General features: G+C 50.3%; 1 protein-coding gene across 1 annotated transcript in view; it reads left to right on the forward strand.

Annotated features, from left to right (window-relative positions):
* Positions 1-11,206: 11,206 nt before the first annotated feature.
* LYPLA1 (lysophospholipase 1) overlaps positions 11,207-13,595 on the forward strand; it is a 29,193-nt gene continuing 26,804 nt past the window's right edge. The window contains exon 1 of the mRNA XM_040434307.1: positions 11,207-11,401. Within this exon, the coding sequence (XP_040290241.1) occupies positions 11,333-11,401 (69 nt within the window). The 5' untranslated portion in view covers positions 11,207-11,332. The remainder of the gene's footprint in view (positions 11,402-13,595) is intronic.

Below are 13,595 nucleotides of genomic sequence, written 5' to 3' on the forward strand. Positions count from 1 at the left end.
GCAGCATGTCCCCCCTTACTCTTAGCTCTGGTAACAGCAGGCAGTGCGGGCGGCGCTCACTCACTGACATCACGCGCCTGCTCCTCCCACTAGGCGGCGCAGGCGTGTGAGGTCAGTGAGTGAGCGCCGCCCGCACTGCCTGCTGTTACCAGAGCTAAGAGTAAGGTATCCAAGTAAAGAGATCAGCGATGATTAAAGTTAAAGTTACTGATTACAGTTTATAAATGTACTCCTGTGAGCATCGGTAGGGGGATCTGTGGATGCCACTATTTAGGGGAGGGGGATCTGTGGATGGCACTGTTTAGGGGAGGGGGATCTGTGGATGTCACTGTTTAGGGGAGGGGGATCTGTGGATGGCACTGTTTAGGGGAGGGGGATCTGTGGATGGCACTGTTTAGGGGCAGGGGATCTGTGGATGGCACTGTTTAGGGGCGGGGGATCTGTGGATGGCACTGTTTAGGGGAGGGGGATCTGTGGATGGCACTGTTTAGGGGCGGGGGATCTGTGGATGGCACTGTTTAGGGGAGGGGGATCTGTGGATGGCACTGTTTAGGGGAGGGGGATCTGTGGATGGCACTGTTTAGGGGAGGGGGATCTGTGGATGGCACTGTTTAGGGGAGGGGGATCTGTGGATGGCACTGTTTAGGGGAGGGGGATCTGTGGATGGCACTGTTTAGGGGAGGGAGATCTGTGGATGGCACTGTTTAGGGGAGGGGGATCTGTGGATGGCACTGTTTAGGGGAGGGGGATCTGTGGATGGCACTGTTTAGGGGGGGGGGCTGTGGATGGCACATAGGAAGGGGTGGGGTTTAGAGAGGAAGGGGTTTGGCCTTGACAGGAAGGGGTGGGTCAAATTTATATTAGGGGGGGCCCGAGTTTAGTCTCGCCTAGGGCAGCACAAAACCAAGATACACCACTGCTCACAGTAATGGTGCCTGGCAAGAATAGCAAAAAAAGAGATGTGAAGACCTGAATATGAGCTGTATGTGGGCCCGCAGTGCTTCTCTTACCCTGTCAGCCTGCTCTACTGACTGGCTGGGAGTGAGAGAAGCGGTCTCAGTATGGAGCCACTGAAAAGGGGAGCACCGCAGTGTCTGTAAAGGCCCTGTGTTGTATGGAGGACAGTGTGCCAGGAAACCAGACTGCCCATCTGGCCTCACTAGCCCTAAAGAAGGATGAGCAGATATCCAAAGACTGTCTAGAATCACACAAAGCCGTGTGTGCTAGTAAAGTATTCGCTGCTTATGGACTTTGCTGCTTGTGGAAGGATTACCAGTTACCGGCACCTTTCACACACTTGTATAATGGTTTGGCCAATCATTTGACGACCTGCATCCCTCAGTCCAGGGATTAAGATTAGAAGGTTTACAGTCTTTGGTGCCTACTACACTTTCCTGCTCTGTGTGTGTGGATGATCTGTAGCCTGGGATGCCTTCCACATTTTTGAGAGTTTTGCATTCCTGTGATAATAGAAAGTTTGTAAAGTGTTTAGAAGGAACTCAGGGACTACTATTCCTGTTATCATTGTTGCCGTTTGCCTATATAAAGCTATTGGGAAGAGACGGCACTGTGACTTGCTTTGGAACTTTGGGGCACATTTATTAAGGCCGGCGTTTCTCTTCTTAACTTTGGCAGATCCTCCGCCACTTCTAAATGTAAGGCTACATTCACACTAGCATTTTTGCTGGATCCGACAGGGTTTAGCAAAAATGCTTCTATTACTCATAATACAACCATCGGCATTCGTTATGAACAGATCCGGTTGTATTATCTTTAACATACCAAGACGGATCCATCATGAACTCCATTGAAAGTCAATGGGGGACGGATCCGTTTTTTATTGTGTCAGAGTTAAACGTATCCGTCCCTATTGACTTGCATTGTGGGTCATGACGGTTTGCTTTCCGGTATGGGAACGCAACGGAATGCTTATTGGGCAGACTAGATGGGCCAAATGGTTCTTATCTGCCGACACATTCTATGTTTCTATGCTTTTTGGGGCATTCCGTTCAGTTACGTTTTGTCCCCATTGACAATGAATGGGGACAAAATGTAAGCATTTTTTTCCCAGTATTGAGACCCTGTGACGGATCTCAATACCGGAAAATAGAAAAGCGCAGTGTGAAAGTATCCTAAGACAACTTCCTTATGTCGTAATAACTAATATAGGTGTATTTCAGCTTCATAAATAACCCCCTTTGTCTTCATATTGTTAGTTGTACTACAACTCCCATTCTGCACTTTAGTAAACAGAGACTTGTTTACTTTCTACAATCAGCCTGGTTGCTGACCCCACCAACATACACTGGTCACTGCACCTCCTGTCTTGCTCCCTGAATAAATACTGAAAGGGGTTGTCCAAGTTAAATTTATTGACCTATCCTCAGGATAGGTCATCAATATCAGATCGGCTGGGGTCCGACACCCGGCACCCCCGTCGATCAGCTGTTTGAAGAGAAGGCGCGCGCCAGTGCTGCCTCCTCTTCATTGTTTACCTTCTCGCTGTTGCATCTGCAGCAATGAGCAGGTGTAATTACACCTAACCGTCCCATTCATTTCAATGGTACGGATCGTTTCCATACACTTGTATAGGAGCGATCCGTACCATTGAAATGAATGGGACGGTTAGGTGTAATTACCCCCCCCCCCCCAAAAAAAAAAACACTGCTTGTTGCTGACTATCCAACCAAGTAGTTACCAGCCCACACACCCCAAAGGCCGGTGTAATGTCATACTTCCCTACTTCATGAGATTTCCCTACCCTCGTCACTTCCGGTCGCACCGGACATGACGTGAGGAGGTGTGCAGCACCGCGCAGGCGCACAACGTCAGGTTAGGGAAGTTTCACAGCAGAGTGCGCATGCGCCAGGAGTCTCGCAGGCGGTTAGGGTAGGGAAAAACTATGGGCCAGTGAGCAGGCGCAGTGATCGGATGGATGTTCTCAGCTGAACACCGGCCGACACTGCACATGCACCGGGAGCCTCACCAGCAGTTAGGGAAGGGAAAAATTACGTACGGGCCAGTGCTTTATCCCTACCCTAACCGCTGGTGAGGCTCCCAGCGCATGCGCAGTGTCGGCCGGTGTCCTGCTGAGAACATCCATCCGATCACCGCACCTGTGCACTGGCCCATAATTTTTCCCTACCCTAACCGCCGGCGAGGCTCCCAGCGCATGCGCACTCTGCTGTGAAATTTCCCTAACCCATCGTTGTGCGCAGTGCGCCCCCCCAATATAATAACATAAACATTGGTGGCACAGTGCGCCCCCCCAACACCCCAGTATAATAAACATTGGTGGCACAGTGCGCCCCCCCAACACCCCAGTATAATAAACATTGGTGGCGCAGTGCGCCCCCCCAACACCCCAGTATAATAAACATTGGTGGCGCAGTGCGCCCCCCCTCAATACAATAAACATTGGTGGCGCAGTGCGCCCCCCCTCAATATAATAAACATTGGTGGCGCAGTGCGCCCCCCCTCAATATAATAAACATTGGTGGCGCAGTGCGCCCCCCCTCAATATAATAAACATTGGTGGCGCAGTGCGCCCCCCCTCAATATAATAAACATTGGTGGCGCAGTGCGCCTCCCCTCAATATAGTAAACATTGGTGGCGCAGTGCGCCTCCCCTCAATATAATAAACATTGGTGGCGCAGTGCGCCCCCCCCTCAATATAATAAACATTGGTGGCGCAGTAGGCAGTGCCAATGAGGGTTAAAAAATAAAAAAATAATTAACTCACCTCCTCCAATTGATCGTCTCCTGTTCTTTCTTCATGACCTGTCAAAGGACCTGTGGTGACATCACTGTGCTCATCACATGATCCATCACCATGGTAATGGGTCATGTGATGAGCTCAGTGATGTCACCACAGGTCCTGAAGAAAGACCGGCAGCTACGCGATCAACTGGAGGAGGTGAGTTAATTTTTTTAAATTATTTTTTAACCCTCATTGGCACTTCCCACTGAGCCACCAATGTTTCTTATACTGGGGGGGGGGGCGCACTGAGCCACCAATTATGTTTCTTATACTGGGGTGTTGGGGGGTGGGGGGGCGCACTGTGCCACCAACGTTTTTTATACAAATACAGGAGGCGGGTGCCGGAATCAAATAGCCGGCACCCGACCTCTGTGACAGGGAGCTGCGATCAGCGGCAGTTAACCCCTCAGGTACCGCACCTGAAGGGTTAACTCAACTGCCGCTGATCGCAGCTCCCTGTCACAGAGGTCGGGTGCCGGCTATTTGATTCCGGCACCCGCCTCCTGTATTTGTATTCAGGTCAGTTTTCTTCATTGGTGGCGCAGTGGCCACAGCCCTTCCCCTCCTCCTCCTGTCTCTCTTCTTATTGGCAGCGGCGGGGGCAGCAGGCAGGTCAGACAGGGGAGGGGGAGATGGAGGGGGCGCCCCGAGGGAGAACACAAGTACAGCCTCGCCTGCCGCAGATTACATTGCGAGCTGTCGGCCGCCCAGCGCCCTTGTTACTAGGGCCCCTTTGCGGCCGCACACCCCAAAGGCCGGCCCTGAGCCCAGGCACTAGGAGGTGGGGACCTAAAGTGAGATCAAGCCTCAGCTGCATTTGAGAGATCCAGTGGCCAGTAAGATAGCCAAGCTAATGCGACTACATTTAGTGTAATGTGGGGCCACCATCTGTATGTTCAAATGGAACTGAGTTTGATAATGCATCATCCCAGTGCCACACAGCACTGTTGGGAGATGTTATGAGGCTTATGTGGCACCAGAAACCAATCCCAGTCTGGGAGGTTGTTTCGAGATCAGCGGGGACCCGACTCCTGGCACCCCACCTGTCAACTATTTGAGAAAGGCCTGGTGCTCACTGGAGCTCTGGTGAGCGCCACAGCCTACTCACAGCGCCGTACATTGTATAGTGGCTGTCCTTGGTATTGTAGCTCAGCCCCATTCTCTTGAATGGGACTAAGCTTCCATAGGCCATGTACTGGTGTACGGTGACATTTATGCCGGTCTGCGCCCCCCTGCACTGTTGTAGTATACGGCTGATTTATGATGAGGAGTAAGCCTGCCTGTAAAACGACCTCAGCCTCTGGTATAGTTGTCTTTTATCGCTATTTCCAGGTAAAAAAAAGTAGTAAATATACCGGGGCCAGAATACGTCGGTCCTACTTGGCGTAAAAACACCTGTCCAACAAAATATTGTCACATGGGCATTAAAATAATCACAAATAGAAAGTCAACTATTTTAACGCCAGACGAGCTTTAATAAATCACTTTCTATGTTTATCTTTGGAAATTGACCTGTCGCGCCAATTTTGAAATAAGCAGCACCTCAATTGTTTCTGAAGATTTCCCCCTTTGCAATGCATTTGGGTGCAAAATACTAACAAAATCCAAGCCCAGCAAAACAGAATTACGGTATATTAATTACAAAACAGAGTTCTACTTTCACATTAGTGTTACTATTTTCCAGTATTGAGATCAGTCATAGGGTCTAAATATCGGAAAAAAACGCTTCCGTTTTGTCCCCAGTGTTTTGGTGTCCGCCTGGCGGTGCAGAGCCATACGGATCCATCCTGACTTACAATGTAAGTCAATGGGAACGGATCTGTTTACATTGACACAATATTGGTGCAATTGTAAACGGATCCGTCCCCCATTGACTTTCAATGTAAAGTCAGGACGGATCCGTTTGACTTACACTTAGACTTTTTTTGACTAAGTGTATGCAGACGGATCCGTAATGAACGGATATCATCGTTTGCATTTATAGGTGCGGATCAGTCTGTGCAGATACCAGACGTATCCGCACCTAACGCAGGTGTGAAAGTAGCCTAAGTCAAAAACGGATCCGTTTGCATTATCATGAACAAACAAAAAATATATAAATATTTTTTTTTTTCATGGTAATGCAAACTGATACGTTCTGAACAGATACAAGCGTTTGCATTATAGGTGCGGATCCGTCTGTGCAGATACCAGACGGATCCGCACCTAAACGCAGGTGTGAAAGTAGCCTTATCTTTAACATAGCCAAAACGGATCCGTCTTGAACACCATTGAAAGTCAATGGAGGACGGATCGGTTTTCTATTGTGCCATTGAAAACGGATCCGTCCCCATCATTTATTGTGTGTCAGAACGGATCTGTTTGCCTCCGCATCGTCAGGTGCACACTGATGCATTCTGAGCGGATCCTTATCCACTCAGAATGCATTAGGGCAAAACTATGAAAGTACCCTAATAGAAGTCTATGGGAATCAAAACGGATCCGTCTGGGTCCCGTTATGCAAGAAAACAAAGTCCTGTCGACAGGACTTTGTTTTCCGTCTTGCATAACGGGACCCAGACGGATCCGTTTTGATTCCCATAGACTTCTATTAGGACGGAACGCAAACGGAATTAGGCTACTTTCACACCTGCGTTAGGTGCGGGTCCGTCTGGTATCTGCACAGATGGATCCGCACCTATAATGCAAATGATTGTATCCATTCAGAACGGATCCATTTGCATTAGGCTACTTTCACACTTGCGTTCGGGGTTCCGCTTGTGAGCTCCGTTTGAAGACTCTCACAAGCGGCCCCGAACGGATCCGTCCAGCCCTAATGCATTCTGAGTGGATGCGGATCCGCTCAGAATGCATCACTCTGGCTCCGCTTGGCCTCCGCTCCGCTCAGCAGGCGGACACCTGAACGCAGCTTGCAGCGTTCGGGTGTCCGCCTGGCCGTGCGGAGCCAAACGGATCCGTCCAGACTTACAATGGAAGTCAATGGGGACGGATCCGTTTGAAGTTGACACAATATGGTGCAATTTTCAAATGGATCCGTCCCCCATTGACTTTCAATGTAAAGTCTGGACGGATCCGTCTGACTAACTTTCACACTGAAATATAATGCAGACGGATCCATTCTGAACGGATACCATCGTTTGCATTATAGGAGCGGATCCGTCTGTGCAGACACCAGACGGATCCGCTCCGAACGCAAGTGTGAAAGTAGCCCATGAACCAAAAATAAAGTAAAAATTATTTATTTATTTTTTTGTTCATGATAATGCAAACAGATCCGTTTTGACTTACATTGAAAGTCAATGGGAGGCGGATCCATTTTCAATTGCACCATATTGTGTCAGTGAAAACGGATCCGTCCCCATTGACTTTCAATGTAAGTCAAAACGGATCTGTTTGCATTATCATGAACAAAAAAATAAATAAATAATTTTTACTTTATTTTTGGTTCATGGGCTACTTTCACACTTGCGTTCGGCTCCTATAATGCAAACGCTTGCATCCGTTCAGAACGGATCCGTCTGCATAACAGTTTTTTTCAGATCTGATTTTTCACTTCGTGAAAACTTAGATCCGACAGTATATTCTAACACAGAGGCGTTCCCATGGTGATGGGGACGCTTCAAGTTAGAATATACTACACTGCTCAAAAAAATAAAGGGAACACAAAAATAACACATCCTAGATCTGAGTTATTTAAATATTCTTCTGAAATACTTTGTTCTTTACATAGTTGAATGTGCTGACAACAAAATCACACAAAAATAAAAAAATGGAAATCAAATTTTTTAACCCATAGACTGGTCTGGATTTGGAGTCACACTCAAAATGAAAGTGGAAAAACACACTACAGGCTGATCCAACTTTGATGTAATGTCCTTAAAACAAGTCAAAATGAGGCTCAGTAGTGTGTGTGGCCTCCACATGCCTGTATGACCTCCCTACAACGCCTGTGCATGCTCCTGATGAGGTGGCGGACGGTCTCCTGAGGGATCTCCTCCCAGACCTGGACTAAAGCATCTGCCAACTCCTGGACAGTCTGTGGTGCAACGTGACGTTGGTGGATAGAGCGAGACATGATGTCCCAGATGTGCTCAATTGGATTCAGGTCTGGGGAACGGACGGGCCAGTCCATAGCATCAATGCCTTTGTATTGCAGGAACTGCTGACACACTCCAGCCACATGAGGTCTAGCATTGTCTTGCATTAGGAGGAACCCAGGGCCAACCGCACCAGCATATGGTCTCACAAGGGGTCTGAGGATCTCATCTCGGTACCTAGTGGCAGTCAGGCTACCTCTGGCGAGCACATGGAGGGCTGTGCGGCCCTCCAAAGAAATGCCACCCCACACCATTACTGACCCAATGCCAAACCGGTCATGCTGGAGGATGTTGCAGGCAGCAGAATGTTCTCCACGGCGTCTACAGACTCTGTCACGTCTGTCACATGTGCTCAGTGTGAACCTGCTTTCATCTGTGAAGAGCACAGGGCGCCAGTGGCAAATTTGCCAATCTTGGTGTTCTCTGGCAAATGCCAAACGTCCTGCACGGTGTTGGGCTGTAAGCACAACCCCCACCTGTGGACGTCTGGCCCTCATATCACCCTCATGGAGTCTGTTTCTGACCGTTTGAGCAGACACATGCACATTTGTGGCCTGCTGGAGGTCATTTTGCAGGGCTCTGGCAGTGCTCCTCCTGTTCCTCCTTGCACAAAGGCGGAGGTAGCGGTCCTGCTGCTGGGTTGTTGCCCTCCTACGGCCTCCTCCACGTCTCCTGATGTACTGGCCTGTCTCCTGGTAGCGCCTCCATGCTCTGGACACTACACTGACAGACACAGCAAACCTTCTTGCCACAGCTCGCATTGATGTGCCATCCTGGATAAGCTGCACTACCTGAGCCACTTGTGTGGGTTGTAGACTCCGTCTCATGCTACCACTAGAGTGAAAGCACCGCCAGCATTCAAAAGTGACCAAAACATCAGCCAGGAAGCATAGGAACTGAGAAGTGGTCTGTGGTCACCACCTGCAGAACCACTCCTTTATTGGGGGTGTCTTGCTAATTGCCTATAATTTCCACCTGTTGTCTATCCCATTTGCACAACAGCATGTGAAATTGATTGTCACTCAGTGTTGCTTCCTAAGTGGACAGTTTGATTTCACAGAAGTGTGATTGACTTGGAGTTACATTGTGTTGTTTAAAGGGAACCTGTCACCAGGATTTTGCGCATAGAGCTGGGGACATGGGCTGCTAGATGGCCACTAGCACATCTGCAGTACCCAGGTCCCATAGCTCTCTGCGCTTTTATTGTGTTAAAAAACCGTTTTGAGTGATATGCAAATTACCTGATATGAGTCCTGTAGCTGGAGATGAGTCAAGCGTCAAGGAGCCCAGCACCGCCCCGCGTCCTCCGAATCTCCTCCTTGCCGGCTGACGTTACAGAGCTGGAGCGCCGAAATCTCGCGATGCGCGAGCTAGCGCATGCGTAGTTCGTTCCCTGTGCTGATGTCAGCACAGGGAATAAACATGATGCCGACACTGCGCATGCGCTAGCTCGCGCATCGCGAGATTTCAGCGCTCCAGCTCTGTGACGTCAGCCGGCAAGGAGGAGATTCGGAGGACGCGGGGCGGTGCTGGGCTCCTTGACGCTTGACTCATCTCCAGCTACAGGACTCATATCAGGTAATTTGCATATCACTCAAAACGGTTTTTTAACACAATAAAAGCGCAGAGAGCTATGGGACCTGGGTACTGCAGATGTGCTAGTGGCCATCTAGCAGCCCATGTCCCCAGCTCTATGCGCAAAATCATGGTGACAGGTTCGCTTTAAGTGTTCCCTTTATTTTTTTTAACAGTGTAGAAAGTCAATGGGGGACGGATCCGTTTGCAATTGCACCATATTGTGTCAACTTCAAACGGATCCGTCCCCATTGACTTGCATTGTAAGTCTGGACGGATCCGTTTGGCTCCGCACGGCCAGGCGGACACCAAAACGCTGCAAGCTGCGTTCAGGTGTCCGCCTGCTGAGCGGAATGGAGGCCAAACGGAGCCAAACTGATGTATTCTGAGCGGATCCGCATCCACTCAGAATGCATTGGGGCTGTACTGATCCGTTCGGGGCCGCTTGTGAGAGCCTTCAAACGGAACTTACAAGCGGAACCCCGAACGCAAGTGTGAAAGTAGCCTTACATTCTTTTAAAGGCATCCGTTTTGCATTCCGTCATAATACAAGTCTATGGGCAGAAGAACGGATCTGTCCTTTCATGGATTCCGTTAGGGCTCTTTCACACCTGCGTTATTGTCTTCCGGCATAGAGTTCCGTCGTCGGGACTCTATGCCGGAAGAATACTGATCAGGATTATCCTAATGCATTCTGAATGGAGTGAAATCCGTTCAGGATGCATCAGGATGTCTTCAGTTCCGGTACGGAACGTTTTTTGGCCGGAGAAAATACCGCAGCATGCTGCGCTTTTTGCTCCGGCCAAAAATCCTGAAGACTTGCCGCAAGGCCGGATCCGGGATCAATGCCCATTGAAAGGCATTGATCCGGATCCGGCTTTAAGCTAAACGTCGTTTCGGCGCATTGCCGGAGCCGACATTTAGCTTTTTCAGAGTGGTTACCATGGCTGCCGGGACGCTAAAGTCCTGACAGCCATGGTAAATGTAGCGGGGAGCAGCATACTTACCGTCCGTGCGGCTCCCCGGGCGCTCTGACGTCACTCTGGAGCGCCCCGGGAGCCGCACGGACGGTAAGTATACCGCTCCCCACTACTACTATGGCAACCAGGACTTTAATAGCGTCCTGGGTGCCATAGTAACACTGAACGCATTTGGAAGACGGTTCCGTCTTCAAATGCTTTCAGTACACTTGCGTTGTTACGGATCCGGCAGGCACCTCCGGCAACGGAAGTGCATGCCGGATCCCAACAACGCAAGTGTGAAAGAGGCCTAATAACCATGTTCTAACGGAAAGCCATAACGGAAATCCCTAACGCTAGTGTGAACCCACAAGGAAAAACGCAGCATAAACGTAGATGTTGTTGCAAAAACCGCGTGCAGTATTTGGTGCACCCTCAGGCAAGTCTTCAAGAAATTTGTAAGAACCCTGCAAGTACTTGGACGCTCGTCAGTTGTGTAAGTACCGCCCGGAGAGCAGGGAGCACAGAGCGGCACATCACAAGACCACACCGGCCACGCACACCAGTCACACACGCTGGCCTCTTCTTGTCTGCTGACGTCACTGATGAGCCCGCCTCCTCACTTCCCCTAAAAAAAAAATCCCCGAAACGTCGAATGTGGCCCACTTTATCCCCGCCTACAGAGACTTTCTGTCCAATGGAAGGCAGTCGTGAGTTGAGGTAACGCCCCCTCTTCCCCGCCCACTCCTTATAGTTCGGGGTTATGTTCGTCCGCTTATTGGCTGGTGAAGAAGGGGCGTGTCTATCCTGGAAATTCTGACGATAGCGACACGCCCCCATCCGCGCGGCTTAGCTCCGGGTTATTGCAGGATACGGGCGGCGCAGCCGTGTACAGCCCAGGATCCCGGCACCGCAGGACGGCTCCGTGCAGACCCGGTGTATGTGCGGCAATAACATGTCCGCACCTCTGCCTGCCATAGTGCCCGCCGCCCGCAAGGCCACGGCCGCGGTGAGTGAAGTGTGAGCCCCTCCTCTGTAGGTCACTGTCCTGCCTGACTTCTCTCTCCACCCCGCCGCACCTGCCCCGTGTGACTGCAGGGGACCCTGCGTGTACTTCAGAGCTGCAATCACACTGCAGCTGTCTGTCTGATACTGTCTTTTATGTCATACTGTGTGTTGTGTATATATTATTGTATTTTCTGTAACGTCTCTTTATGTGATGTGTATACAGTTTGCTATTACCACGTCTTAGGGCTTATTCACACAACTGTTTCTCTAATGCCAGTCGTCCACTTTAAAAATTGATGTCACACTGACCTATAAACGTCAGTGGCGCTGTTCACGTTTTTCCGTTGATCCGTGTCCTCTGCATGTCCTGTTCTGGTCAGGTTTAGTGGACCATTAGTGGAGTGAGAATAAGGCTCCATTCACACGTCCGTGGTGTGTTGCGGACCCGCAATTTGCGGATCCGCAACACACCCGCCCGGCACCCCTATAGAAATGCCTATTCTTGTCCGCAAGCTGCGGACAAGAATAGGACATGTTCTATCTTTTGCGCAGCTGCGTACCTGAAGATCGGGGCCGCGCTCCGCAAATGCGGATGCTGACAGCACACTGTGTGCTGTCCGCATCCATTCCGTCCCCATAGAAAATGAATGGGTCCGCACCCGTTCCGCAAAATTGCGGAACGAATGCGGACCCATTTGCGGACGTGTGAATGGAGCCTAAACCGGGATGCGCACTGAAGCGTCCGTGTGCCGTCCTGCGGATGGATGCTCAGACAGTCTTGTGAATGAGGCCAGTGTGAAAATTGACCCTTTCATTGCTGGCACGTGAGGCAGTTGTACAGAATATGTGTAGACAGACGCTCTGCACCTTATGCGAAGGTCTCATCCACATGACTGCATGTTCGGTGCGGACCCGTTCATTTCAATGGGGCTGCAAAAGATGCGGACAGCGTGCCCGTATGTCCGTTCTGTCAGCCCGCTAAAAAGATAGAACATGTCCTGTTCTTGTATGGATACAGACGAGAGATAAAATAATTGCAGAATGCACACTGCCAGGATCCGTGTTTTGGGGACCGCCAAACCGATACGGTCGTGTGCATGCGGCCTAAATATCAGAATTCCGACTGCCTCTTTTGGAGACTACAACTCCCAGCGTCCCCTCCCCTCTGGTACTTCTTCCTGAGAGCCTCAGTCTGGAGACTACAACTCCCAGCGTCCCCTCTGGTACTTCTTCCTGAGAGCCTCAGTCTGGAGACTACAACTCCCAGCGTCCCCTCTGAGCCTCAGGCAGCAGACCACTGCTGTAGAGTACTCTGTGACTATTCTCGTGAATATATAACCTGTACCCGTGTCATCGCCTCCCCCCAGGAATGTCGTCATGTGTACATACGTGACGGTTCCGGTGTTTTCTGGTGCTCGCCGTCTTGCAGGGGAATGGATAGGACGCTGCACAGTCTGTTTTATGGAGTTTAGACTTGTCTGTCTTGTTATGCTATCTTGGGGCTGTAGCATATGGCGGTATTATACTGATCCGTAGTGAGGCATTCATTGGCTATTTTGGGCCCAAACTGCGCCTCTGTTTCCTTTTTTTTCTGAATGAGACGTCCCGAATGAATCTCCTCACCTAGCAGCATATGGTGCAGTACGGACCTGCAGCTATGTAAGGGTACGTTCTCGCCGACCTCGGTCCCGCTCCTGGCTTAGTTCTATTAAATAGTGTTAAACCGCGAGCGGACACCCACCACATCGTCAAGCAGTGTCCGCCCGGGCACGATGCTAAAAAGGGACACGTCCCTTCTTGGCGCAATCATGGCCCGCAAACCGCAGCGCTGCCTGACACCGTGTAGAATTTTGTTTTTCGGTGTCTGCGGCAAAATTCCCCTAGCAAATTCCGCCAGGACCGTAGGGACTGTGTGTCCTTGAGTCCATGCAGTTATTGACTTTTTAGGCCAAAGCCAGGAAGGAGAAGTAGAATCCTCACTGCTTGTGTGATTCCTGCCTTAGGCCAGATTCCTACCTCTGATGGAGGTTCTGCCTCCTTCTCACATTCCAACAAAACACCACTGCACGCTGCAGCATTTTTTTCTGGAAGAACCCGCGGGCCCCATTATAAGCCATGGGGTCCACTGGACTCTTTTGGTGGCCCCCATATGCCCGATCCAGTGCCCCTTCCCCCCCCCCCCCCATTATACCAGA

Source organism: Bufo bufo, chromosome 5 (assembly GCF_905171765.1).
Source record: "Bufo bufo chromosome 5, aBufBuf1.1, whole genome shotgun sequence".
Lineage (NCBI taxonomy): Eukaryota > Metazoa > Chordata > Amphibia > Anura > Bufonidae > Bufo > Bufo bufo.